General features: G+C 39.9%; 1 protein-coding gene across 2 annotated transcripts in view; it reads left to right on the top strand.

The window, feature by feature from the left end:
- The first annotated feature begins 4,615 nt into the window (after positions 1-4,615).
- The window catches only part of nup98 (nucleoporin 98 and 96 precursor), a 42,847-nt gene continuing 20,718 nt past the window's right edge, over positions 4,616-26,744 (top strand). Inside the window, exons 1-16 of one of the 2 annotated variants that reach the window (XM_080858817.1) lie at positions 4,616-4,753; positions 7,356-7,477; positions 7,833-7,928; positions 11,537-11,719; positions 12,819-12,982; positions 13,435-13,542; positions 15,318-15,504; positions 15,649-15,818; positions 19,148-19,291; positions 19,567-19,699; positions 20,043-20,135; positions 22,176-22,456; positions 23,722-23,909; positions 23,991-24,095; positions 24,676-24,920; positions 25,265-25,378. In XM_080858817.1, coding sequence (XP_080714943.1) covers positions 7,390-7,477; positions 7,833-7,928; positions 11,537-11,719; positions 12,819-12,982; positions 13,435-13,542; positions 15,318-15,504; positions 15,649-15,818; positions 19,148-19,291; positions 19,567-19,699; positions 20,043-20,135; positions 22,176-22,456; positions 23,722-23,909; positions 23,991-24,095; positions 24,676-24,920; positions 25,265-25,378 — 2,299 coding nt within the window. In that variant the 5' untranslated portion in view covers positions 4,616-4,753; positions 7,356-7,389. The remainder of the gene's footprint in view (positions 4,754-7,355; positions 7,478-7,832; positions 7,929-11,536; positions 11,720-12,818; positions 12,983-13,434; positions 13,543-15,317; positions 15,505-15,648; positions 15,819-19,147; positions 19,292-19,566; positions 19,700-20,042; positions 20,136-22,175; positions 22,457-23,721; positions 23,910-23,990; positions 24,096-24,675; positions 24,921-25,264; positions 25,379-26,744) is intronic. The other variant, XM_080858818.1, reaches the window with a different exon arrangement.

Below are 26,744 nucleotides of genomic sequence, written 5' to 3' on the forward strand. Positions count from 1 at the left end.
ATTACTTCCTTGATTTCATGCAATTTCCGTGTTTTTTTCGGCAATTTCTCTTTCTCTAACGTGCAAAGCGTCATTCTCGTTGGATGCACAAACTTGTCATCATGCGTGTGCATTCTGCTAAGTGCACTATCCATAACTATTTAATATGACTTCATTTGAAGCCTAGGTTATTCTCTTATTTTCTGTTGATTTAGTGGGATCGTTAGGGGGATGTTAGGACTGAGTTTTGAATGAGAGCGCCTGTCAGCAACCAATCACCGTCCTCACCGCTTCTAAACTCGTGCATGAGAATGGACGTCATCCATAGCAACGGAGTTTTTATCTTAAGCTTAGGAGTTGGTATTATCCTTAGTATGAGTAGGTCTCAGAGCCGTTGTGAATCACTTTTAAGAAATTACTCCTACGTAAAAGGTTTTAGCGCGAGTTAGGAGCACTCCTAGTGGTAAGATAAAAGGCTTTGTGAATACGGCCCCAGTTGAAGACTGCCAGTGATCTGGCTTCTGTAAATTATTTTCCAAGTAGTCCAAGTACTCCTGCATGTTTGGGTCCCCACATGGAGCTCTTGTCAGCTGAGCCTCAGGAAAGGCATCCAGTTATGTCTCTTCAATTTTAAATCCACAGTCTCTGGAGCCAAACCTGTGTTAAACAGAATAGTACATATTAAATGTTAAGATCAAAGGGAGACAAATACCATCTGATGGAATCTAAATGAGTACACCAAAGTTAAAGAACGGACCGGAGAATGCAGTCAGAGGTGACAACACTATAGGGCAGGGGTACTCAAGTAGAAATGATGAGGGGCCACAAAAAAAAATTTCAGTGACTCAAGGGGCCATTTATTGGGACCGTGTACGTCCGATAACGTATCATAACATAACGTATACAACATTTACAACATTTTATAACATAACATTTCCTTTTTATTAAAAACAAAAATAGTTCCTAAAATAAAAATATAATTTTAATTTGGGCATATATTAAAATAAATAACTAAATAAAACCAAACATAACCCTGTTATTAACCATGTTATTAAACAAATAGCCTTCAGACAGCTCATTTTTGTGCTTTGTTTACCAAACTATTTCACATTTCTCACATGTCTCCTTTAATGGGAGAATTGGCCTCTGCTTTCTTTGGCCAATGCTTCAAACCTGGGCTGATATGGTGTGATTGCTATCTGTTTATCGTTGCAACCCCCAGCCTCGTATTGAGATCGCGGCGCGCGGTTTCAAAATAAGAGCGCCCATAATAATAATAATTAAAAAAACTTTTCAAAACAGCTCGAGGGCCATTAATAGACACCCCGCGGGCCGCTACTTGAGTATGACTGCTATAGGGGGTATTGGGGGGGAGGGAGGTGACAACAGAAGACAAAGGGGTCGGGGGGTTCAAATGCTAATTGTTCAAGTGAGACACTGAACACATTCAAGTTAAATGAGCTACTGACACAGACTAATGCTAAACTTTAGTTCATGTTTCTTACACCAACGAAATGGCAATATTTTCAGTTCCATCAAGTATTACCTGTGTGGCAAGTAGTAGAGCTCATTAGGCAATCCTCCTGGACATGATGCTGTTCTGGAGGGACGAATCCTGTGACTGTTCCACAGTCTCATACACTCATCCAAGTCCTTCTGAATGACATCACCGAAGCAATACCGCAGTAGACGCTGATGCTCTTGACTCCCGTTAAAGTGTCCGGCATCTCTAAGGTCCGCAAACAACTCCATCCAGAACTGAGACCTATATAAATCGATAAAATATGTATATGCTTAAAATGATAACGTTTATTTGAATGAATGAAGGTTACCCATAATCAAATGACTTAACGAGGGCCACGTACCTTCCCTTTCTGTATATGGACCACCAGGACTCAATCCTCTGGTTGCTTGTGGATGACCCGTACATGTGGCTGGACGCTCCAGAGTAGTAATCATTGTGGTGGCGTAGGGTACACTGAATTGCGGCCATGGTCCCGTTCTCCGTGCCGCAATCAGTCCTCAGTCTCATGGGGATGACACCAAGGTTTCGCACACATGATAGGTAATAGTGAGCGATCACTGTTGGGTCATTATTCGTTGGGCTACAAACAAGCCACAGTACTTTGCGCGAAAACCCATCGATGCACCCGGAAAGAGCCAAACCGAATGGCTTGAGTTTATCATAGCCATCCGCGTGCCATACATAGTTGGGTCCAGTGTTCGAATTACGGGGGGTACCGGGGGGGTCTGACGGTCCCAATTCAGACTTGATACCCCCCAAATGGCATTAAAATGAAACTTTGGGGGGTACTGAAAATAATGTATTCATTCTTTAAATTGCGTGTTTAAAAGTGTTCTTCTTATTTCTTAAATGCGTTCGATGTTTACTATGAGTAATATACTGACATTAAAATTCAAACACCCCTTGAATGGACTGTACCATTAACACGTCTTCAACTGTCTTTCACCGTTGTTATGGTATTCGTCAATCTAAGTGTAAATGATCCCGTACACTGGCGGCAATCTGACTTCTGATCTGACGCTTTTGCACACATCTGTAGTCGGACAGGTGCGAAGGATATTATCCCAGTGAAGATGTAATTCAAGTGTTAAAAAAAGACAGTTCCTGCCTACTGTCCATTCCACCAACAAACGTTAATACAACAACGAACTTGCGAAGCACCTGTCCAACTACATAGCCTAGGTGCGCAAAAGCCTCTGTTTGAACAGTAGGCCTACGTCGTCATATGTAATTTCTTTCATATTTCATTCACAGAGCAACTATGAGCAAGAAACGAAAAGCCACCGACATAAGGGACTTTTTTGGTTCTAAAAGAAGAGTAAGTGTATTGAGCTGCAGCACATCTGGTCCTTCCGTCTGGTCAGCGCGATTTAAACACTCTAAAGACTTGTCACATGAAAAACAAAACCGTGTTAATAGTCTAATGTGTTGGCCACAGAACGGACAAAACGCTGCTCTACCGCTGTCCATCTTGAATCGCTATGAACTTGAATTCGAGCGTTTTCGTTATCACTTCCGGCTCAACCTCTGATCTGGTACATTCCCTTTCCGTAAGAAAATGAACTTGCAAAAGTGTTTTCTAAGATGTTGTTTTGTTCCGGAAATTGCAAAAGTGTTTTCTAAGATGTTGTTTTGTTCCGGAACTTGCAAAAGTTTTTTCTAAAATGTAAATTTTGTAAAATAAACTTGTACAAGTGTTTCGAAACTTGTAAAAGTGTTTTAGAAAATGTAAAAATGTTTCGGAGTTTGTTTTTGTGTTTTGCCCTTCTCGGCCACCGTAGATACCGCATGTAGATGTGAAGGAGGGCTGCGGCGCACTCCAGCCAGTCCAACCATAACTGAACTGAGCATAACAAAACTAAATTTTAATACAATTCCTGGTTTCTGTTCCATTACTCTATTTACCCTTGTAACCCTTACAAGTACACTGTGTTCCCACTTAGCTGTTCTACATTACTTGAATGCTATGCTTCAGACAGTTTATAAAACTTTGTTTAGTTAAAACGATAAAAAGAGAGTGATGGAACAAACAGTATGAGGATGTGGAAATATATTTAATTACTAATTATAATCCAACATTAAATCAATTTGTATTGCCAATGAATATTAGGTTAGAAAATACAACATTTGCCCGATCTAAAACAATACACCACGCCCATTTCCAATATTCTATGCGAGTACAAAGACAGATAATTTAAAATGTTGGTTGAACAGATACAAATGTAGATACAAGTTAAGTACAAGTACTTCAAAATTTTACTTAAGAACAATTGAGAAGATCTACTTAGTTATTTTCCCCCACTAATAGTATGTGCTGTTCCTCAAACAGTTGAACAAGTTTTATAGGTCTGTACAGCAGCATGGAACGAAGAACCCTTTTTTACTGTATTTATTCCATGTGAAAAAGGTCTGTCAAAAATGTACAGGAATCACACTTGTCCTGTACAATACTTGCATTATAACTCTGTGATAAAGAGCTTGCATACATTTCATACTAAAATGGCATAATGCATGCATATATGACACATTTTTTCTATGTAACTATATATTCAAGAGGCCATACTTATGTGTGTTAAAACACTGTTATTAGATATAAACATGAACAAGTATGAATTACTTTTTCCAAATGGGATAATCGACTAATCATTTAAAGCTGGGGTACCCTGGGGACAGCTGAGGGCTTCTCTCCAATGTATAGGGAATTAAAAGACACAGGATAAGGCAATGGGTTGGATTATTGGTGCTGCTTTTGGGCCTGTGGAAGGACATATGCGCCCAAAACTAGCAGAGGTGCTGAACACGCAGTGGCACATGGCATCATGAATTCTACTAGCCTGGAGGTTAAGGTGCAATACATTAGGTTTTTAAAAGATTTAGTTGTTATTAGGAATAATATTACAATCATTGCCTGATTTTCTTGCCTGGGTCCCGCGTGCAAAGGACTCACCACATAGGTAGGTCTTCCAATTATACAGTAGGTGGCAGTAATGCTCAAATAGAGTTGGCTACCAAGAAGAAGAAAATGAAGAAGAAATGCTCTGACGTAACTTCCAGCTTTCAATGTGAAGCATGCGCATTGAACCTCATCATCAAAGCCCGGTCTCAGTACTGTCGTACTTTCGTAGTGCTAAATCTTCAGAAGGCCGTAATTTATTTTTAACCGAGTGAAATACCTGAATTCCATCTGAAATTCGCCGTACGGTACAAGTGAAGAATCGCAGATAGATACGTAACACTCACTTACCAAGGGTAAGTTCCCAAGACATTGCTTTATGTATCTAACACTTGTCTCGTTGTTGGTAGCCTTTAGCAAGCTAACGTTAACTAGTTGACCAGATGTTATCAGTAACGTGTTGAGCTCAAGTAAACGTTAAGTTAAGATAAATATTTTGCTTCCAGAATAGACTGTGAGCGCATCGGCCTATTCGCATTCTCTCTACGTTGAAGTGAGATGTGTGTTATCTGGACTTGGGTTGTGCATAGATGGCAAATAACTTATAAACGTTACGTGAAATTAACTGCATGTGTCAGAGAAACTGTGTGACACCACGTCTCTAACTAGCTCAATAATAGTAAAGTAGGCATTCAGCGGGTGCTAAGTTAATTTCCATCAGCTAATGTCCATACCTAGCTAACATAGCTACATTAGTGAAGTTTGCGTTTGACTAAGCTGTAAACCAACGTTCAGTTGCACCGTCGAGTAATTGATTCTTGCGTAGCTAACGAACTAACTTAATCAAACTCCTGCCTCCTCCATTACTTATGAGATACAAGAACGAGAGCTTGGTGCAACTAACGATTCATTTTAGGGCACGGATAGCTATATCACTGTTACATAGATTGTTTGTGGCAAGCAAAGGACATGAGACCTACTTGCAACCAACATTCAAATGTTAGCCTGTAGTTTGCTAGGAAGCTAACGTTGACATAAACGTAGAATTTTAACGTCGGACCATGAGCGGTGAAGTCAGCATCAGCTAGGTAACCAGTCGTTCGTGCTAACCGCTCGCTGTCATGCATTGAGTCTGACTGTTATTATTGGTGGAATGTATGTGATTGTCCCATTAACTGTCAATTTAGTATTAAACCGCAAGAGTACCTACCCACCAACGCCTGGGTCAAGCAGGTAGATAACGCTAGACGACTCAGAAATCCTTGTTCAATTGTCATACATTAAACATTGTGTCTCTAACGTCTACGCGCCTTAAGTCCGTTGATGCTTGCCGGTACAATGCTGGAGTAAGCTATCCTCTCTCGACAGTATAACTTTAAGTTTCCACCACAATCCAAGTTTTCCAAGTCCAAAAACAGACAAAAGGTCCTCCTTTTACGGTGAATGTTGTAAATGTGCCAAAGTACATCCCTCTTCCCCTTCCCGCTCCTGGACACAAACTACTGACGTCAGTAACCCATCATCGTATGGCCAATCCGCATAGTGGTTTCAGAGAAATTGCAGACTTGAGTTTTGTTTCGTCCGCAAGACCGAAAACTATAGTTGTTTCGTATTGTTCGGATTCGTTTCTCACTTCGTCTTTCCTTCATAGTCAGCGAGTACAGCCGATGTCAATCAGTGAAGAACTTAAAGACGGTCGTCGTTGGTGCAACTGTCATGATCTTGCAGAATCGTGTCTCTTAGGTTGTTTACAGTGGAAGTAGTCAAAACAACCCTTTTCTTGTCACGAAGATGGACATAGATTTACGAAACAAATCTGGTGTTCATCTAATATATTCTTAGGGGCATGCAATCGAAGAGTTAGAATAGCAGCTCGCATGAATTTAGTGATCCGTGTTTTTTAAATATTTATATAATAACAGCGGTCAGGTGTAGTGTGCACAAGCAGCAGAGGCAACAACTATTCAAAACAACAACTTGATTTGCTTTGGCTCAGTAGCTTTGTAAAAGGGCGCGACTTATCTATAGTTGTCGTTAAATATATATTTTTTGATTTTAGTGTTAGAAGGTCTTTGCCAAAGATCATGAATTGCAATGAAGTTAAGGCATTGGTGTGCGAGGAGTACTTCATTTTCTATCCTTAATGTGAAAATGACTTTTCATGCAGCAAGTGTTTTGTGTTAAAGTTTACTATCTGTGCAAGTGGTAATTTCTGTCTGCTTACTCATACCAGTAATGTAGTTTGTTGAGTTTTTTTGTTTTTCAAAATATATTTGCATGTGTAGGTATAGGCTACTGCTAATAGTGTGTGGATTTCTGTAAAATGTTAGTCTTCTCTTCTCCAAAAGACATTCCCTTGTAAAAGGCTTTGTATATATGTGATATAACATCTCTGTTGTTCGATTAGATAATGTGTACAGCTGTTCTGTTGCCCTGCAATCTTTCATTTTTTTCATTGGGTTCTCATTGTGTTTCCAAAGAGCTGCTTTTTTTTTTTTGTAAATTCAGTGAAACCTTGTCATCATTAGTAAGCGCAACCAAATTAAATTGAATTAGTCATATTTACCTGTATCTTTTTTTAATCATCTCACCTTTTTAATTTTCTCTGTTAATTAATGAATAAAAACAGGTATAGCTTTTGTAGGATGTCAGAGTGCCCTATGCAACGTATTAGATTTTCGGAGGGTTTGTGATTTTTATTTTTTTTGCTAAATTCTGAGAAATTGGTGCATGTCATTTTCAGGTCACCTTCAATATGTGCCCAAAGGTTGAAAAGCATGCTGACTGATATGTGTGTCTCTCTCAGGGGTCTAGGCCTATGCAGTAGGCTTCACTTGAAGATGTTTAACAAGCATGCTGACTGATATGTGTGTCTCTTTCAGGGGTCTAGGCCTATGCAGTAGGCTTCACTTGAAGATGTTTAACAAGCATGCTGACTGATATGTGTGTCTCTTTCAGGGGTCTAGGCCTATGCAGTAGGCTTCACTTGAAGATGTTTAACAAGTCGTTTGGGGCTCCCTTCGGAGGGGGAGGAACTGCTGGAGGATTTGGTACAACATCTGCTTTTGGCCAACAACAAAGTAAGTTATTTTTGAATCCACTTATCAAATGACTTACTGCTCCTTTTGGCCTTCATCAGTTGCTCGTGCATCTGCACGTGCTGTCTGTGAGGTGAGACACACCTCCACTGGTGTTCCTCGGCACCCTACCTTCTGTTGAAAGAGGGAGCCCATTTGATCACCCTGTGTGAAGAGCGCACATGGGTGCTTCATTTAGGCCAATTGTTTTTGTATATTAGTGTCTTTTTATTGGACAATCTTGCCAGTGGTCTGTGTCTGTTATTTGTTAGTGAATGAACATTTATTGGTCAGTGTTTTACTCAGGACACATCCATAGTCAAATCTTGCTAAAAATGGTGTTGTGATGGTTTTACAGCCACAAGTTTTGGAGCAACGGGTGGTTTTGGATCGTCAGCCTTTGGGGCCTCAAACGCTACAGGTGGTCTTTTTGGAGCTGCGCAGACTAAACCAGGTTATCTTTTTCTCTTGACTATCATTAAATTCCTTGTCATAGACCTGCTACAGTCCGTCGAGAAAAGGGGTAGACTAGACCAAAACAGTTTATCTTCGCTTGTTAGGAAAGAAAGAAAAAAAAGAAGATGGAGCATGCATGATGGATGGATTGAATATGTAGAAATTATATGCTTACACATTTTAAAGACTATCATTCAAATCAGAACTACAAGAAATTGATTGTTGATATGAATTTAAGCGACCAACATTGTTAGTGAAATTAAGCTAAATTGATAAGTTAATAAATAGTTTAAACTGGAACAAAATAAAGTATAGTCTTTCTCTTTCCGAGAAGTCCTCAGAACTCAACTTTTGCTACTTTTTATTGGTCTGCAACTTATGTTCTTGGTCGACTGTTTTATGTAATTGGGACCAGGGTGTGAATGAGCATGGTTGACTCTTTAGTTCAAATTTAAAGGAAGGTGTATGTGTGAATACTTGTAATTAATTTCATTTATATCAGTGGTTCCCAAACTTTTTACAGTCCCGTACCCCTTCAGACATTCAATCTCCAGCTACGTATCCCCCCTGTTTTTTTCCCATGTTTGTAACCGCCGCCATGAACCCTTCCCCTACATATATTCAGCATATAACACTTTAAACTGTGAAATTGTCATGAAAGAATGTGTGTGTGTGTGTTCCTTTGATCAGTCACCGTAGTTCCGCGTTGCGTGTGTGGCTACGTGAAGGCCAATGTACATGTTATCTTGTGTGATTACGATGCCATGTTAGAAAAGGGAAATCATCAGTGATGCATCCAAGACCCTATGACTCTGAGCAGCAATCCTAACGAAAACCCTTAGTGTGGTAAAGCCAACCACCAAACAACCATAAAAATATACATCAATGGTTATGTTTAGTAAACAAAACAGATCAAGTACGTAAACAACAAACAAAGCAAATGTGAACAGTTCTATGCTTAGCCATGTTTCGAGTAGCTAGAATAGCTATGTGCCCAGTTAAATTGGAAGTTACTGGTCATTGGGGGGAAAAAAGGGGATCCGTTGTTCTGATGAGGCAGAGAGAAGAGATGATGCTGTCCGTAGATGGAGAAAGATGTCCTAGTTTGATGTCGTCTTTGTTTCCCTGCAGTTAAGGTCGGAGGATTCGATCGCTTGTTCCGTTGCATGGCTACGAGATTTTCGTGCTTGGCTTTATTCTCTCCCGTTGCAGAGTTAGCTAGCAGGACTTCCGTTAGCAGCTCACGATAAACTTGCTTAATCTCTGTTAGCAATGTGTTAATGGCTAATGAGGAATCTTAGGCAGTTGTTTGCCGTAAAACAAAAGTGAGAGCGTTGTTTGTTCTCTTTGTTGCATCAGAACAAAAAGAGTAGGTCTTCACCGGTTGATGGTGGAGAGGAAGGGATGGTCCTCGAGCAAACTTGGTACATTTGCACGGGACCCCTTGCTTACGATATCCAAAAATGTTTGCGTCATTTGACCTCTGGGGTATGCTGCAATGGGCAGTGGAAGTGGAACGCCCTTTCCGAGCACCTCAGAGTCGTAGAAGTATATTTCACTCTCACTACCATATGCTAATTCGTGTTAAAACACAATACTCAATGTCAACATTTTCACTAAGTTATGTTGAGTCACACCTTCAACTGCCAAAAGACACCAGTTAGTGTGCTGGCAAGCTTCTTTCAGTGTCAGCTGTTGCTGGTGTTTGAAAGGTTTTTGCATGCCTTTTAGGTAGTCAGCTTACTAGTTTTGGAACAGAACTCCGTATTGCTGCCTTAACATCAGGGCAACCGCAACATATTTACAATTGTAATGAAACCTTAGTGTTTTTTGCCTTACGGTATTCTTCACGTTATTCAGATCAGGACAGAACATACCAGACCCTGTCTACCTGCCTGTTATTATGACCGCCGCGCGACAGCTGAAACACCGGGGTGCACGAAATTTGGTGGGCATGTAGCCAGGGTGCGATTTGCCGGGGGGGGGGTGGTGGGGATTTGGACAAATCGCACCCTGCATGTAGCCTTACTAGATTAGCGTGGAACCACTGATTTTCGTTTTGATCCGTTGCACCGCCGTCGGACTGGACCCGTTTTAAACTGGGTGGGGCGATTCAGTTTTCTGTAAATAAGTCGAAAACCGTGGGGCTTAGGAGGACCACATTTTTTTTTGTATGTTGGTCTTAAGAGGCCACGTCAACCATTCCACTACCACTTATTTCATGTATAGCGCCACCTAATTACAAATGAAAAAGCAAAAATGGAGTGTTGTAAAAAAATGTTAATTGTAAATTGACAAGGTCAGAACTGCACGAAATCGGAGGTGTGGGATCATTATGACACCTTCTGATTGCACGTTAAGTTTCGTGGAATTCTGTTCACGGGGGGCATGCAATACATTGATTTATATGATTATACACCAACTGGCCTATAGGTGGCGCGACAGTTTTCTTCGAATATCCCGAGAACCGTAGGGCCTTGGAGGGCCAAATTGTTCTTGTATGTTTGTGTCAAGGGGCCTTGTCAACCCATACCATAACCAGTCATTACATGTATAGCGCCACCTAGTTAAAAATTAAAAAGCAAAAATGAGGTGCTTTAATCGAATATATGTCAAAGTGCTCGAAAAATTACCAAATTTGCCAGGGACATCAAGCCGTCCATCTTCGGTAGAGTTTTTGTCCATGGATGGAGCAAAATGGCTCTGTAGTGCCCCTTAGAACATTGCAAAAAAACCTGCGCATTGGGTTTTTTTTGCGAAGCGTGACGGAATTCGGTACACGTCTTCATCATGCATGGACGTACCAAAAAGTCTCTTGACGCCATGGTGGCAGGTCCACAGGAAGTCGGCCATTTTGAGTGGAAGATGCGTTTTGACGGCGTTTGCTCACCTCGCATCTGATCGAACAGAATTAATGGTAACGCCTTGAAATGTGGTCCGGCTACTCTTCAGCCATGGGCGACTAAAAGTTATATTGGATTTTCTCATTAGTTGGAAGGTGTGGGCGTGGCAGACCCTCAAACTTTGCCAACTTGCCAGTGCTTGCCACAAAACACAAAGTCTCTTATAACTCTTGCGTACATTGTTTGATCCAGAGAAAATGTCTTAGGGTGGACGCTGGATCCAGCCCGAATGCGTACATATGCCTGACTGATATCAGCTATAGCGCCACCTGTTGGTGGTTGGAAACTTCACTTTGTTTCCACACCTCTTTATTTTAGGCTACCTGTTTTAACAAACTACATTGCAAAAGAAAAATACACCAAAACAATCCACAAAGAAGTAGTACGCAAAACATTACATAACCAAATCATCAAAATCTATCACAAATAATTCCTTTAATACATAAAAATGAAACGCAAACCAATTTACACACACGAAACACATAAAAAAACACAAACACACTGACAACCATGACTCATTCTGTGCCAAAACCTACTGAACAGTTCGGCGGTCATATTTTGTAACGCTTTGCGTTACGTCTAGTTTACCTCTGTCCCATCTTTGGTTTTTATTGTAAATCAACCTGTGGAATAGGTGAACAGAAACATAAAACAAGAAAATGCAGAAATTACTAACTGATTCTTCTTTGTGATAATTTTCTAGGTGGGCTCTTTGGATCTAGCACTTTCAGTCAGCCAGTTCCTCCAGCCACCAGTAGTGGTTTTGGCTTTGGTACCGCAACTGGAACAGCCAGCAGCCTATTTGGACAAACAAACACAGCAGGAAGTGGTCTCTTTTCCCAGCCAAGCAATGCCTTTGGTGCCGCCAAACCAGCCTCCTTTGGCAGTAAGTATCCATGTGGTCTCTTATTATACTTTAATGCAATACAATACTTACAATGTACTTGCATTCATCACTATTATTTATAAAACTTAAGTTGTCTTATTTCACTGGACTGGACTGTGTTTTAGTTGGATTTCTTATGTTGAAGTATTGAGGCCAGTATAAAGAATTAAAGCTTGAGTTGAGTGTGTTGTAAGACCCCTACCATATATTATTTCATCCTCAACAGAATAAAAGATAGATTTCAGATTATGCAATGTGATATTAGAAAAAATGCAAGGATGGGCTCTGAGGGTATCACGTTTAATAAGAGTCTTATCTCCGGGGTGGAGGTCTGGGCTCTGAGGGTATCACGTTTAATAAGAGTCTTATCTCCGGGGTGGAGGTCTGGGCTCTGAGGGCATTTTCTTTTATGAAAATCACAATCTTTTAGATGTCTTTGGGCTTTCCCTTACTGTAGAGACACAAGCTAAATAATCCCATATTTCACTACTCGATGCAGATACAACACAATGGGTATAGTAGCCTGTTTGTACATGACCATGTGGGGCGACAGTGGTACAGGAGGTAGAGAAGTCGTTTAGTAATCATAAGGTTGTTGTCCTTGAGCAAGACACTGAACCCCTAATTGCTCCTGATGTGCAGTGTGCCATCAGTGTAAATGTAGGAAATGTGTATACATCCTTGTAAGTCGCTTTGGATAACAGTGTCTGCTAAAAGACTAAATGTAAATATACATGACCAGATTTGATTTAGTCATATAGCCTACCTACCTAGCCAGAGGTACCTAACCAATTCACACTATATATCTCATGATGTCCCACATTTAGTCTTTTAGCAGATGCTTCTGTCCAAACAGACAAGCTACTAGCAAAAGAGACCTAATGTAACAGTAAATACTGCTTTACATAAGAAATAGAAAAAACGAAAGGGAAAAGAAAAAGAGGTGCTGTAAGTGCCAGTTAGGAAGGGAAATGCTCGGTTATCCTATGTTAGGTTACAACATGACTGTGTATGTTGATATATATTTATTCAAATGAGTTTGCCTTTTAATGGGATAATTTGCTGCAGGCATTCTTACAACCGTTTCATTTTATCTCAGCTTTCGGAACCAGTACCGCAAGTACTGGTGGACTATTTGGTGCAACCCAGCAGCAAACCCCCGCAAACCCATTTGGAGGTACCTCAGGGTCACTCTTTGGGACATCAAGTTTCACCGCACAACCTCAACAACAACAACAACCGGGAACGACGGTTAAATTTAATGTAAGTTGAGATATTTAATCTTTGGTTGCGTATCACAAAATAATGTTGGCATTGAACTTGTTCTTTGTATTGAAAAGTTAGAATTTCCACATCTTTTACTGTGCTTGGCATTTTTGTTCGTTAATTATTTTCTGCATGCTTTTGTAGTATCCTACTCAATTCTGATTGGTCAATAGTAATTTTACCGGAGTTGGGAAAGGTTCATCATTCTTGAACCAGTAATACTATGGGCGGTCTGATGAGTTGGGAAAGGTTCATCATTCTTGAACCAGTAATACTATGGGCGGTCTGATGAGTTGGGAAAGGTTCATCATTCTTGAACCATTGCTGTGTTAGAATTGGACAAGAACCACTTTGGGCTCTGCTTTTTATAAAGGTCCATTGGAGATATGTTCTGCTCTTTATAAAAAAGATTTTTTTGTTTTTAATTACTGGTTTTGTGATTTCCTCAGCCACCAACAGGAAGTGACACCATGGTTAAGGGTGGAGTGACAACCAGTATCAACACAAAACACCAGTGCATCACAGCCATGAAGGAGTATGAAAACAAATCTTTAGAGGTAAGAAATGCTCATCTTCTATCCGATCTTTGATTTCTAAGTCAAAAGATCTGTTAAAGTAGTGGACCTCTCTGCATTCCTACTTGCCCTCGGATGTTGCCCATTATCACCTTATTTCCTTTAATTCAAACCTCTTCTGGTACAACAGGGATACAATTGTTAATTTCTGCATCAAAATTCCGTCCGTTTGAATTTGAGACAATTTTTATACTGCTTTCAAAGCACTTTATTGGTATTTCTAGAATTCTTCATATTTTTCTGTGAATAAATCCTCAAGAACCACTTAATATATCAACTTTGGTCAAACTTTGTTGGGTAGGTTACTTAGGTAATGATGCTTGGTGTAGAAAAATGAAAAAAACCTAGCTCAAGTTAGACTTACATTGAGCCATTGTGACATCATTATTAGGTAATTCTATTTGTATGTCCTGAAGGAAATACCAGTGCATAAAAGATTAGGACATTTAATTAAATTCATACAGTGTCTCAATGTGGTTGCTATGGTGTTGCTAGGGCAGTTGGGGTTGTTGCTATGTTGGTTGCTTTGTGTGCCGCTAAAGTAGTGATGGAGGTTGCTAAGGTGTCACTTTAGTGTTTAAGGTAGTTGCTAGGGTGGCCCCAGATTATGTCAGTTATGTTATTTAATCAGAGTGGTTGCTGGAGTCTTTGATAGTGGTTGAAGTCATTGGTGAGGTTGTTGCTAGGGTGTCTCTGCTGTAGTCAAGGTAGTTGTTACAGTGGTTATGGCATCATTTAACTCTTCCCCTCTTTCAAACATCAGCATTCTAGTCCCTCTTTTCTATTCCTCTTCTCTCTCTCTCTCTCTCTCTCTCTCTCTCTCTCTCTCTCTCTCTCCCTCATCTCTTTCTCAGACTCTCTTTTGTATCCGTTTCCTTTTCTTTCCGTATAAACTCTCTTCACTCTTTTATTCCACGTCTTTGCAGTTTCATCTCTTCCCTTTTCTATCCCTTTTATGTACCATGGCTGTCACTTAATTGAAAAGCACTAGGTAGGTCATTCCAACACGAGATACCACTAATGACAAGCTTCTTGATTGCCATATCTTGCTGTGGAAAGAAGGCAAAGACAACAGATGTTCTTCAGAGCATGAAAGTGATAGTTCTTCCTAGATCTCAATAAGGTCCTTTGTACACAATGAAGGGAGATCAAGTCATTTTGAACATTAACAGATTCAGAGCGTGTGGATCAGTGAGTCATTGGTGTTTGAGAGCCACTTCCCTGTGTGTCTTGTTAGATGATGTTTATTACTCATCCAACAGGTGGTAGGAGAATCAAACCTTTATTTCGTAGGGTGAAGTGTTTGCCTCCAGGTAATTGCATAGGTTACAATGTGCAACAGTTAACCCCTGTTGTGGCGCAATCACATTTACAGGTTCTTGTGGAAATGCATTTTTACTTTAGAGTGGCCAGAAAGAGAGAGCTTTCTAAGCTTTACCCAATGTCTTCAGCGTAGGGGACTGCCTCATATTGTAATAAAAGCATATGAACAAAATTGTGGGAGTGGACATTTAAGCATTTGGTTTGAGTGTTTGGTTGTATTTTGTTCTGTTGAATAGAATGGAATAGACTTTATTTGTCATTGTGCATTAGGTACACAACGAAATTTGTTTGTGCAACCACTAAAAAAAGTGCAGTTGTGCTGGGTGGAGGGTAGGAGGGTTAGGGTTAGGGTTGTTCTGTTGCCACTGACCCATGAGTGAACCTGATCCTGATCATGCTCATGCTGTGTGTTTTTCTTACCATATTAATTGTAGGAACTCCGAATGGAGGATTACGCGGCGGGCAGGAAGGGCCCCTCCAACCCCATGGCAGCTGCGACAGGAGGTCTCTTTGGGACGGCTGCCGCTGCTGCGCCTCCCAGCACAGCTGCTGGCCTATTCGGCCCCACTGCAAACAATACAGGCTTCTCCTTCGGACAGAATAAGTCCACATTTGGAACAAGTTAGTATTCCTCTTCCCTTTTTGCACACCTAAGAGAATTCTCCATCTGTGACGTGTCCCTAAAGCTCAGTAATGATTTCATACCTGTGATTTAACATGTACTTTGGAAAGTTAAAACAGTTTGACTTCATGTACTCTTGGCAGGCGCTGGGGGATTTGGTGCAGCAACAGGCGGTCTTTTTGGTCCGCAGCAACCTGCGCAGCAACAAGCTGCCAGTCTCTTCAAGCCCTTTGGCCAGCCTACAACAACGCAAACTACAGGCTTTTCTTTTGGCAACACCAACACTTTGGGACAACCCCAGACCAGCAGCATGGTGAGCAGCCACTGGAAACTTAGAGCTTGGGGACTTGCAGTTAGTATGCTGCAGTATGCAAGTACATGTTACTTTTACACTAGATACTAAAACCAGGGTCTTTATCTATTTATCTATTTATTTGTTTGTTTGTTTTTGACAATAGGTCTATTTTAGTTTCTACACGATCATCTACTTTTAAGTGAGCCACCTCAGAGGCTTCCTCCTATGAAATGGGGGATCCTCACGTTTACCATCACCTTGTGCTTTGGTTTAGGCCTTGGGCTCTGTTAAGTGCTTTGAGACCGTGTCTTGTTAATATCGGTATAAATATATTTAAAAATTTGAATTGAAACTAAATCCATTAGTTGGATACATTCTCCAAGATTATATAGCAGTATTTAGAGGCCACACTCTACTGCTTATTTTAGGGAAAAGAAAGTTCTGTTCATGTGAAAATGCTCACCATTAGCAAATATAACTGCTGCATATGCTTCTTATTCTAGTGTTGAAGGACAAAAACACTGAAGACATAGTGACTTATTTATTTATTTGGCTTAAGGTATGCCTGTGTTATCTGAGGATTTTCTTGTTGAGATATGCATTATTATGAATAGACAAACATGACAACTGCAGTTTACATAATGATGCCATGAGGAATTGGGTAATAATTGGGTATTTGCATTTTGGAACAACAGTTGAGGCAGCTCTCTGTCAGGGGTTCAATAAAATGTGCCAGATATCCATGCACCATTCCTAACTACCGTATGACCTGAAGAGGAATGTTTTTAGTTTAGACTTGATGGAAAAAGTGTCTGTTTCTTGAATAGAGATGGAGATTACAGAATAGAGATTCTTCCGTAGGAGAGGGGCGAGATGGCAAAAGGCTGTGCCTCCTATTGTGCTTGGAACTCTGCACACTCAGCAGTAGGGGGCGGTTCATTCTTTGAGTGATTTTGTTCTAGACCATTTTGAGCTTTATATGTACTTTGAAATCAGTTCTACTCTGCACAGGGATCCAGTGTAAAGAGTCAAGTACAGTAAAGATGTTCGTACTTTTAGTGCTAGGACGTGTACCAGTTTGTATCAGTTGGAGGCTCTTGAGTGAGGTGTTCGATCCAGACTGAAGAGTCCCTTCAAAATGCAGACAAACTAATCCAAACATTTATCACTTGACTAGACTACCTGTTACCATGTTACCTTTCTGATTTTGGCAATATTACGGAGATGAAGAAAAAAATAACGTGTATATGTCACCTCGTTCAGGGATACAATAGTTGTACTTACAAAATGTTTCAGAGAACCTTTGTAATGGAAATTTGGTGATGAAGAACAGGAATCAGTAGTCAGATAGTCTGTTAGCTTGGCCCTCCTGGAACATTGGTTTTTGATTATGGATCTCCTTTTTGTGTGACATTATTAATGGATAGTGCTCATACGAAGGATAAAACAAAAGTTCAAAATAATAATAATAAGAGCAATCGGAGATTTCTGACCTCCAGCAAGGAGGTACACAAATCCGGATCCAGATCCGGATCACCCTGAAATTTTAATGGGGATGTCCCAGGACCAAGATCCACCTCTTGTGAAAATTTCAGAAAGATCCGCCCAGTAGTTTCTGAGAAATCTTGTCCACAGACAGACAAACAGACAAACAAACGGACAAATAAATTAACGGACCCGATCGCATAACCTCCTTGCTGGAGGTAATAATAAAACTTTATTTATATAGCACCTTTCATGCAAAATAAAGCAGCTCAAAGTGCTTTACAGCAAAAACTTAAAAATAGAAATCAAATAAACATAAAAACTAGGATGTAGTGCAAAACAAATAAATAAAACAACATAATAATAATAATTAGGGCCGGGACTCGATTAAAATAATTAATCGAATTAATTAGAGGCTTTGTAATTAATTAATCGAAATTAATCGCATTTTAATCGCATATAAATATTTGACCTGAGAATAGTGAGAAGTAATTTTTTTCACATAGATTTTTAGTATACCATTGAATAATGACTGAATACATAAGCTTAAGCAACAAAAATATTGTTTTTTGTTGAAGTCAAACAGACCAGTGCAATTTTTGCCATTAAGTGTAGCCATACCACATTTAGAAATGTAGTAGGCTACATTTCAGAAATTCAGGTAGCCTATAGATAGGTAGACCTTCTGTAAACTATAATACTTTGGGGTTTTTAAGTAAAACACAATACTTTCAAGTACATTCAGAATATTGTTAGACTGTTAGAAAACATCTCTGGTGGAGTGTTGGTTGTGTGTGGATTGTACCCGGAGTCAGGCTTTGCATTGAGGTGATACTCGATGTGCTGCAGTGATATGCGAATTCCTTGTTGCATAGCCTGCACTGAACCATGTTCTTATCGACGCTTCCATCCGTTCGTTTTTTGTAACAAAATGTCCCATCCACTGACTGGGCCAACCAACGCGGTCTCATCAGCTTCTTTCTTCATGTTCACTGTGCGCCACTGGTTTGTTGTTCAACTTGTTTGAACCGAATTTATCCGCGTTAGTTGGTGCGCCAGTATAATCGGTCAGTCTGAAACTCATCCAGTGAGAAACGTTCCGCGGTGCAAAATTTTTTTAACGCGTTAATTTTTGTGTAATTAATTAATCTAAATTAACGTGTTAAAGTCCCGGCCCTAATAATAATGTATTATTATTATTATTATTATTATTATTATTAAAATGAGCATAAAAATAGTGATAGAGTGCATACAGATGAGAAATGTATACATAAAATGCATAGCATAAGATAGAAAATAAAACTCGGCAGAGATATATTTCATCTTAATATCACAAAGAAGACCAAGGTAAGAAGCAAAACAAAAAGATTATATAACAAGAGCAATCCGAGATTTCTGACCTCCAGCAAGGAGGTACACAAATCCGGATCCAGATCCGGATCATCCTGAAATTTTAATGGGGATGTCCCAGGACCAAGATCCACCTCTTGTGAACATTTCAGAAAGATCCGCCCAGTAGTTTCTGAGAAATCTTGTCCACAGACAGACAAACATACGGAAAAATAAATAAATTAACGGACCCGATCGCATAACCTCCTTGCTGGAGGTAATTACATTTAATTAAAAGTGTAAAGTTGAGCTAGTTAAAGGCTTATGTGAAGAGGTACGTTTTTAGTTTTCTTTTTAAGATGTTAAGCAAGCTGGCTTCCCTGATGTCTATAGGCAGTATGTCCCATAGCTTTGGGGTCTAATTGACAAAGGCTGCGTCCCTGTTTTCTTCGGATAAATGGGATAAAATAAATCATATGTAAAACTACATTTTTGTACAATGACTCCTGATCCTCTGTTTCTCTCTCTGGTAGGGCTTGTTTGGTAACCCAGCGGCGGTGTCTCAGGCTGGAGGGCTGTTCGGCACCACCGCACAGACCAGCACAGCTACAGGATTTGGTGCCGCTTCAGGGCTCTTTGGCCAACCCAACACTGGCTTTGGTGCCGTTGGTGCACAGGTAACCAGTCACAAACAAGGCTGACTTCAAACAAACAAACAAACAAACAAGGCTGACTTCAGTCAGTTTTTATTCGCACAAACGACACACAGTAACTCACACGTGCATATTAAGTGGCGATCAGGACACACACAAACACAGACACACACACACACACACACATACACACACACACACACACACGCATGTGCACCTCTGATTGGAATGCTTCTAAATGGTGGCCTAATATTGATTATTTATTTATTTTTTATGCCTGGGGTTTTTGTTTGTCACAGAATATGTTTGGAAACAAACCTGGTGGTTTCGGGACGACCACAACAAGTGCTCCATCCTTTGGGACTGGAACTGGCCTGTTTGGAAACAAGCCTGCACTAACACTGGGCACTAATACACAAACGGCCAACTTTGGTAAGTCTGATATCCTATCGTCTTGGTTTTGAAAAATAGTTTGTGTTTTTGCCGTTACAGAATCATATTTCCTTAGTGCATATAGTCCTACCTTAAAATCTGAATTTGGCTCAACAAAATATTACAAGCATTACATATACCATTTATGTATACCATTGTCTACTGCCATCAGTTGCAGCACAGAGCATTTTCAGCAATATACCAATTTTGCAATTTACATGTAAATTATTTTATTTAGTTTACACTTGCTTTCTAGGCAATTCCTAAAAGTAAATATATCTTAGAGCTGTGTGTCTGTAGTTTGATTTTATGACTAATGTACTCTTTGTTTCAATGTTCCAAGGCTTTGGTGCCAACCCCGCAGGAGGGGGTCTGTTTGGTAACAAAACTGCTGCAACTGGGCTAGGCACGACACTGGGTGCTGGCTTCGGGGCAGGTTTGTGCACATATTCCATTTATGCATGTTTTTAAATTGTTCTTTTTCTGTTTGCAGTGAAAACATCCAGTGTAAATGAAAAAGGCATGAGTATCTCAGATACATAAATAATAAAATACAAATACATAATTAAGACAGGTTCAAGCTACGAACTGAAAACGCTTAAGTGCTCAAGGGGTTCACATACTTTCAAGTGGCACTGTATGTAACATGCATTATTATGAATAGACAAACATGACAACTGCAGTTTGACATAATGATGCCATGAGGAATTGGGTATTAATTGGGTATTTGCATTTTGGAACAACAGTTGAGGCAGCTCTCAGTCAAGGGTTCAATAAAATGTGCCAGATCTCCATACACCATTCCTAACTACCGTATGTACTGAAGAGGAATGTTTTTAGTTTAGACTTGATGGAAAAAGTGTCTGTTTCCTGATTTTTTTTTCGAATACATAATTAAGACAGGTTCAAGCTACGAACTGAGCTAATATGAGTGCTTTTTTATTTTCACTGAATGCTTTCACCGTAAACAGAAGACCTGTTTTTTGGTCTTTTCTACATTATGTGCCAACATTTTGTATTTCTGTTCATTCTTTGGTCTGAAGAAATGTCACGATTGATGAAAAGGTATTGATGATGAGAAGGTACAATACATGTACACTGCACCTGGCCATCGCGGCCAATGTGCTAATTTTTCTGACTGGTATTGGCGCCAAACAGGACTGTACTTGCCGTAGGTAGCGCAGTACGCACCCTATGGAGGTCTAATCGGTTGGCTACATGAAAAGATATTGATACAGCCACCAATATGGGTATGGATAGCCACACTTCATTAACGCAGTCCTCCGTTATTCAATAATATAACATACACACAAGTTTATGCCATTTCTCTCTACTCCTCAATTGGTTTAGTTTAGTTTCGGTTTATTTGATAGGGATATTGTTATTTTAAGGAGCAGCCTATCCATTCCTCCAAGCCATTCATTCAATCTAAAAGACAGCCGATATACATACTCATACCTAACCCTATATCAACGTAGGCCTACAGTCACTCGTTCATTCATTCACTAATTAATACATTTAATAAAAACATGTACAACTGCCTTCTTATCTTTGCACCTGACCTACATTATGCACATAGTATCATCCCCCCCCCCCCCCCCCCCTCCCCCACACACACACACGGTGTTAATCTGTTGTCTTCATCCAGAATCAGAGCCAGGGTCATGGTAATGCAGTAGACTCAGAGGCTGTTGCCTTTAGTTATCGCGTTTATTCTGCCGATGCCCTTAGAAAAATTATGCGTTAAGCACTGGGGTGATTATATTCAATGAAGGCACGCCTCCTGCAATCGAGGACGAAAAAGCAAATCTGTGCGACTTGTATTTCAGCAAAGACCTCAGTTAGCTTCTAGGAAATGCAATAGAGGCCATTGCTTTTATATAATGGCCCTTTTTCCAATCAGAACCTTAGTTAATTGGTCGGTGAATATGGAAGCTGTTTTATGTGGCTGTTTGTTTATTAAAACATTTTCTGTCAGTCAGATTGTAAAACTAGCTTGACCCAGGGTCGCTTTATGTTGAGATGTAATCTGATTTAAAATCATTGGTGAGTCTTGTTTTGCTTTTTTTTGAGAATAGACGAATTGAGGTTTACTCTTTGCTCGTTAATGACAGGGACAGCCCCTCTTGCACAACGTCTGACATTGTCTCTATCATTAACTGGGAAATTATTAATTTGCAATTACTCTGTGATTTAGTCTGTGAACAGTTTAAACTACTTAATTGCAAACAATGAAATGAGTAGCCATAGTAGATAATGAAAGCAAATATGAAAGGTTTATGAATGTTAATGTTTACTTAGTTTTAGGAAATGTCTTGTCTTATCTGTTGTGCCTGTGCACCTTTATATGTTTCACCGTGGGAGAGTGGGAAACGTCCTATCTATTCCTTTGTATGTCTTGACATATTAAGTTATTGACAATAGAGCGACTTTGACTTTGACTAAGCCTTTGTCCATATGTTGTTTTCTGTTGCAGCTGTTGGTCCCGGGCAGACTTCACTCTTTGGAACCAGCCAGAACAAGATGGGCACGACCATGGGTACAACAATGGGAGCGTTTGGACCGTCTGCATTTAACACGGGCACAGGTTCTCTTGGTCTTGGAGTCCCACAGCAGCAAATGTCCCTCACAGACCCCAGCGCAGCCGCAGCGCAGCAGGCCGTACTAACGCAGCAGATCAATGCACTGGCATACTCGCCCTTCGGTGACTCCCCACTCTTCAGAAACCCCTTGTCTGACCCCAAGAAGAAGGAAGAGGTGAGGAGATATACAGCCCTTCAAAATTAAGTTTCTCTGGTTTTACTATTTATTGGTATGAGTTAAAGTAAAGTTAACATTTTAGTTTTATTCTATAAATTACCGACAATATTTCTACCAAATTTCAAATAAAAATATTGTCATTTAGAGCATTTATAATATAAAATAGCAAAATGAAATGGAATGTTTTCAGATCTCGAATAATGCAAAAAAAACAAGTTCATATAGATTCTTAAACTACACAATACTTATGCTTTAACTTAGGAAGAGATCAGAAATCAATATCTGGAAACACCGCATCTTTTTTGTTATTTTGACCAATTGTCATTTTTCTGCAAATAATGCTCTAAATGACAGTATTTTTATTTGAAATTTAGTAGAAATGTTGTCAGTAGTTTATTGAATAAAGCAAACAAAATTGTTAATTTTACTCAAACACTTACCAATAAATAGTAAAAAAAGAAAAACTGATAATTTTTTAAAAGTGGTCTCTTAATTTTTTCCGCGCTGTATATACATATATATACCATGTTAGCCTCATTAATTACCACAAAGAATTGGGTAATTCAGTGCTAAATCACTTCCAGCCTTCTAGCTCATGTCTTGGATTTGTTCCTGAATGTATGTAGCCACTAAATAAATGAAGGAGCATGGATTCTGAGCATATAAAGGGGTTCATTGTAATCGGTTTCAATTTTAAAATTTCCAGTTACCAAATTACATAAATAAATCAAGTGGGTACTATGATTGCTCAATTATTAAATGGTAATCACCAAAATGACCATTGTTCAAGTTCAAAAGTTCAAAGTACTTTATTTGTAATTTTTCACAAAGGCAACGAGACCGTACAGGCAGCAACAGACAGCTAAAAACTTAGGATGCTGTGGACATTATCTGCCACAGCTAAATAATAATAATTAACAATAGAGGGAAGGGATTTTGGATTTCCCAGTGAGCAGCCTGTTGGAGTTCAAATGTGACTGAGTCCTTGCAGATCCTCATCATTTGGAACAAAACGTTTTTTCCTCCCCTGTAAATAAGGTTTCAGTACCAGCCAGGCTGAGGTTATTGTCATTACGTTATCTGCTATATATTATTGATATGTAAAGATAAATGTAGTGTCATGTGGCCAATATATATACACAGAAGGGGGGAAAAAAACTTATGTTAATCTCCAAGTGCCTTGCATTGCCTAGAAATGATTTCATGATCTGCACATCAGTGAGAGCTGTCTGATTGCATCTAGCAACCCTTTGTTTTGACAGCGTCTGAAGCCCACCAATCCTGCAGCTCAGAAGGCTCTCATTTCATCAACCCACTATAAACTGACCCCTAGACCTGCCACAAGGGTGCGTCCCAAAGCACTTACCCCCTCTGGCACCTTAAAGTCAGTGCTCTTTGATGGCCTGGATGATGACGAGCCCTCCTTGACTAATGGAACCTTTGTGCCGAGGTGAAGAAACACTATTTTGATCATTCTTGTGTTTGCTTGATATAAACTGTCACTGCTAATCCAAGTTGTATACAATTGTAGGAAGAACATCAAGAAGCTGGTACTGAAGAATATTTCTAGTAGCAACCTTTCGACTGTGGACAGGGATGTGGATGACCTGGCCTCGCCTCCAGAGTATCCCCTAAGGTCAGAGGTCATTTGGATTGTCATTCTGCTCTGAAGCTGCAGTATGTTCAATAGCAGGCATGCTATCCAAAGCAACTTAGAAAATCATTTTGAAAATGTAGAATCTATAACAAAAACCAAACTCAATACATAGAACAATATAGATGTAGGCAAGCAGGTCTGAATGAAGACCATTTGCAATAGCCTCGTCTTTAAAAGGCTGGGGCCTGAGCTTCAAAATGAGAGAGAGAAAAACAACAGTCTGTAGATGGAAGCCACATGCTTAGAGAAACTGGCCTGGTTGTCAATCATGACACCAAAGTGTTTTCAATCATGACACCAAAGTGTTTTGAAGCATGACACCAAAGTGTTGTCAATTAATGACACCAAAGTGTTTTGCAGCCTTAGTTGGACTAGTTGGCAGGTTGTATTCTAATATTATGTTGGATAATCAGCTTGATTGGGAATGCTAAAAGATCTCTTCAAGACTCTTGAAGAGATCTCTTGTCAAGTTGAAAGAGTTTTCTTTCTGTGCTCTGATTAGCTGCTCAAATTCCAGTTTCAATAAATAAATATAAACACTGACACACTGTTTCTCCAGTTGCATAGAGGAGTCTGAAGACGTGAACCGAACAGACCTGGCTGGAGAAGATTCTTCTTCATTGCCAGAAACCCTTGACCAGCAGAACACTGTGTGTGAATTCATCTCAAATAAAAGCGGAGGTGAAAGAGAAAACAGAAATGACCATAGCTTGGACCCCATCAATGAGAACACGTTCATGAAAGACGATGTTCCAGAGGAGCTAGAGGAAGAACCAGATTCACCAAAGGCCCCCCACCCAGCAGGTTTGTGTTCAGGGTTTTTTTTCTTCTATTCTTATGGTGCCAAAACACTGATATTTCGTCTTTAATTTAGTTTTTTATATTCAAGGTCTAGAAATGTATTCAAATGACTTGATTTTTTAAAATCAGGGTCTTTTTTAATGATTAAAATGTTAATACAGTGAGTTTTTTTTAAAGTTGATATACATGCCCTTTCCATATTCCTGTCATCACTGAAATTGACCAACATTTTAGAATAGAATAGATAAAAAAAAGAATGTCTTTGAGAAAGACATTTTAAAGCAAAGAAGTTGTTGGGGGTAAAATTCTAAATAGCTGATATTTCTTTTGTAATCCTCTTCCTCCAGGGGTAGTCCTCTGCCGTGTCGGCTACTACACTATCCCATCTATGGAGGAGCTCAGCGGGATGCTCAATGAGAATAGCGAGTGTGTGGTGGAGAATTTTACCATTGGAAGAAAAGGTAAGAATAAAATTACATCTGCACTTAAAATCGGTTAGGTCCGTTTCCAACAATGTGATTGGCTCTTTATAATACACGGCAGGACTTCCAGTTACAACTCTGCCATGTTAAGCATTATGGATTCCCTCACATTTCCCCCATTCATTTTCTCGTCAGTGATTTGTCTCTTCTTATAACAACCAAAAAACGTATGCCATTTCACCATTAGGGCTCAGATATACATACGCGTTTTTGTAAAAACGCGACGCTAGGAAATGCATTGATTCCTATGGTACGGGGCGCTTTGCGTGAAAGCGCGCCGTACCATAGGAATCAATGTATTTCCTAGCGTCGCGTTTTTACAAAAACGCGTATGTGTATCTGAGCCCTTAGGGAGCACTTCAATAAGCAAACATAGGCATTTGTTCATAAAATTAGGCAAACATGATCTTCAGACCAGGACTCACTAAAGGTTAATGTGTCGGATTCTTGATTTTCTAAAGCATTTTTCCAGGACGGCTGATTCAAATTGGTGGCAAAGCTGTAACACAACAAAATGATCTCAGCCAGTCTTTAGTAAATTATTATAAAATCTGATAGAGTTTACGACCACGCCCTATAGATGATGGCATTAAGTTTGACTAAGCCTTGTTAGGCTGCTTGGCCCCCTCATTGCTGCTATATATTTTGTATTCTCCTTCTATCAGACAGTCTTTTCAGTTTTAAATGACTAAAACGGATTGCCAGATCAAAATCCCTTAAGTTATTCGTCAATCAAATTTGAAGACATGGCCTATAATGTCACTACCTTCTGATTGTTAAGGTTACAACTGCCACATTTCAATATCTCTTATGGAATGGAAATGGAAATGAGCCCTAGTGACTGTTTACGGCAGAGATAGTGACACACACACACACACACACTCTGAATTTTATCTCTGCATTTTACCCATCCAGGGTAGTGATGCACACAGTGATACACACAGCAGTGAGCTGCTTTTGAGCGCACGGGGAGCAGTGATTGGGGTTAGGTGCCTTGCTCAAGGGCACCTCAGCCGTGGATGAAGTACTCTACCGCTTCCCCCGGCCACATTTTTCCTACTGGTCGGGGATCGAACCGGCCACCCTCTGGCTACCAGCCGGAAACCCTAACCAGTAGGCCACAGCTGCCTAGAACTGCTTAGGCTAACAATCTGACATTTGGTTTCTTGGCCTATTTGCCTACATTTCTAGTGGGAATAGCCGATCTTCATGAAACTTGATGGGCTCATTTGTTGTGGCACGTAAAATGTATCGTTTGTACCAAATGTGAAACAAACGGGACACAAGAAGGCAGTAGAAGAAGAAGTAATAAACACATTCACATTTTGGCTCATCTCTTATCAAC

This window comes from Sprattus sprattus (genome assembly GCF_963457725.1).
Source record: "Sprattus sprattus genome assembly, chromosome: 20".
In the NCBI taxonomy this organism is placed as follows: domain Eukaryota; kingdom Metazoa; phylum Chordata; class Actinopteri; order Clupeiformes; family Clupeidae; genus Sprattus; species Sprattus sprattus.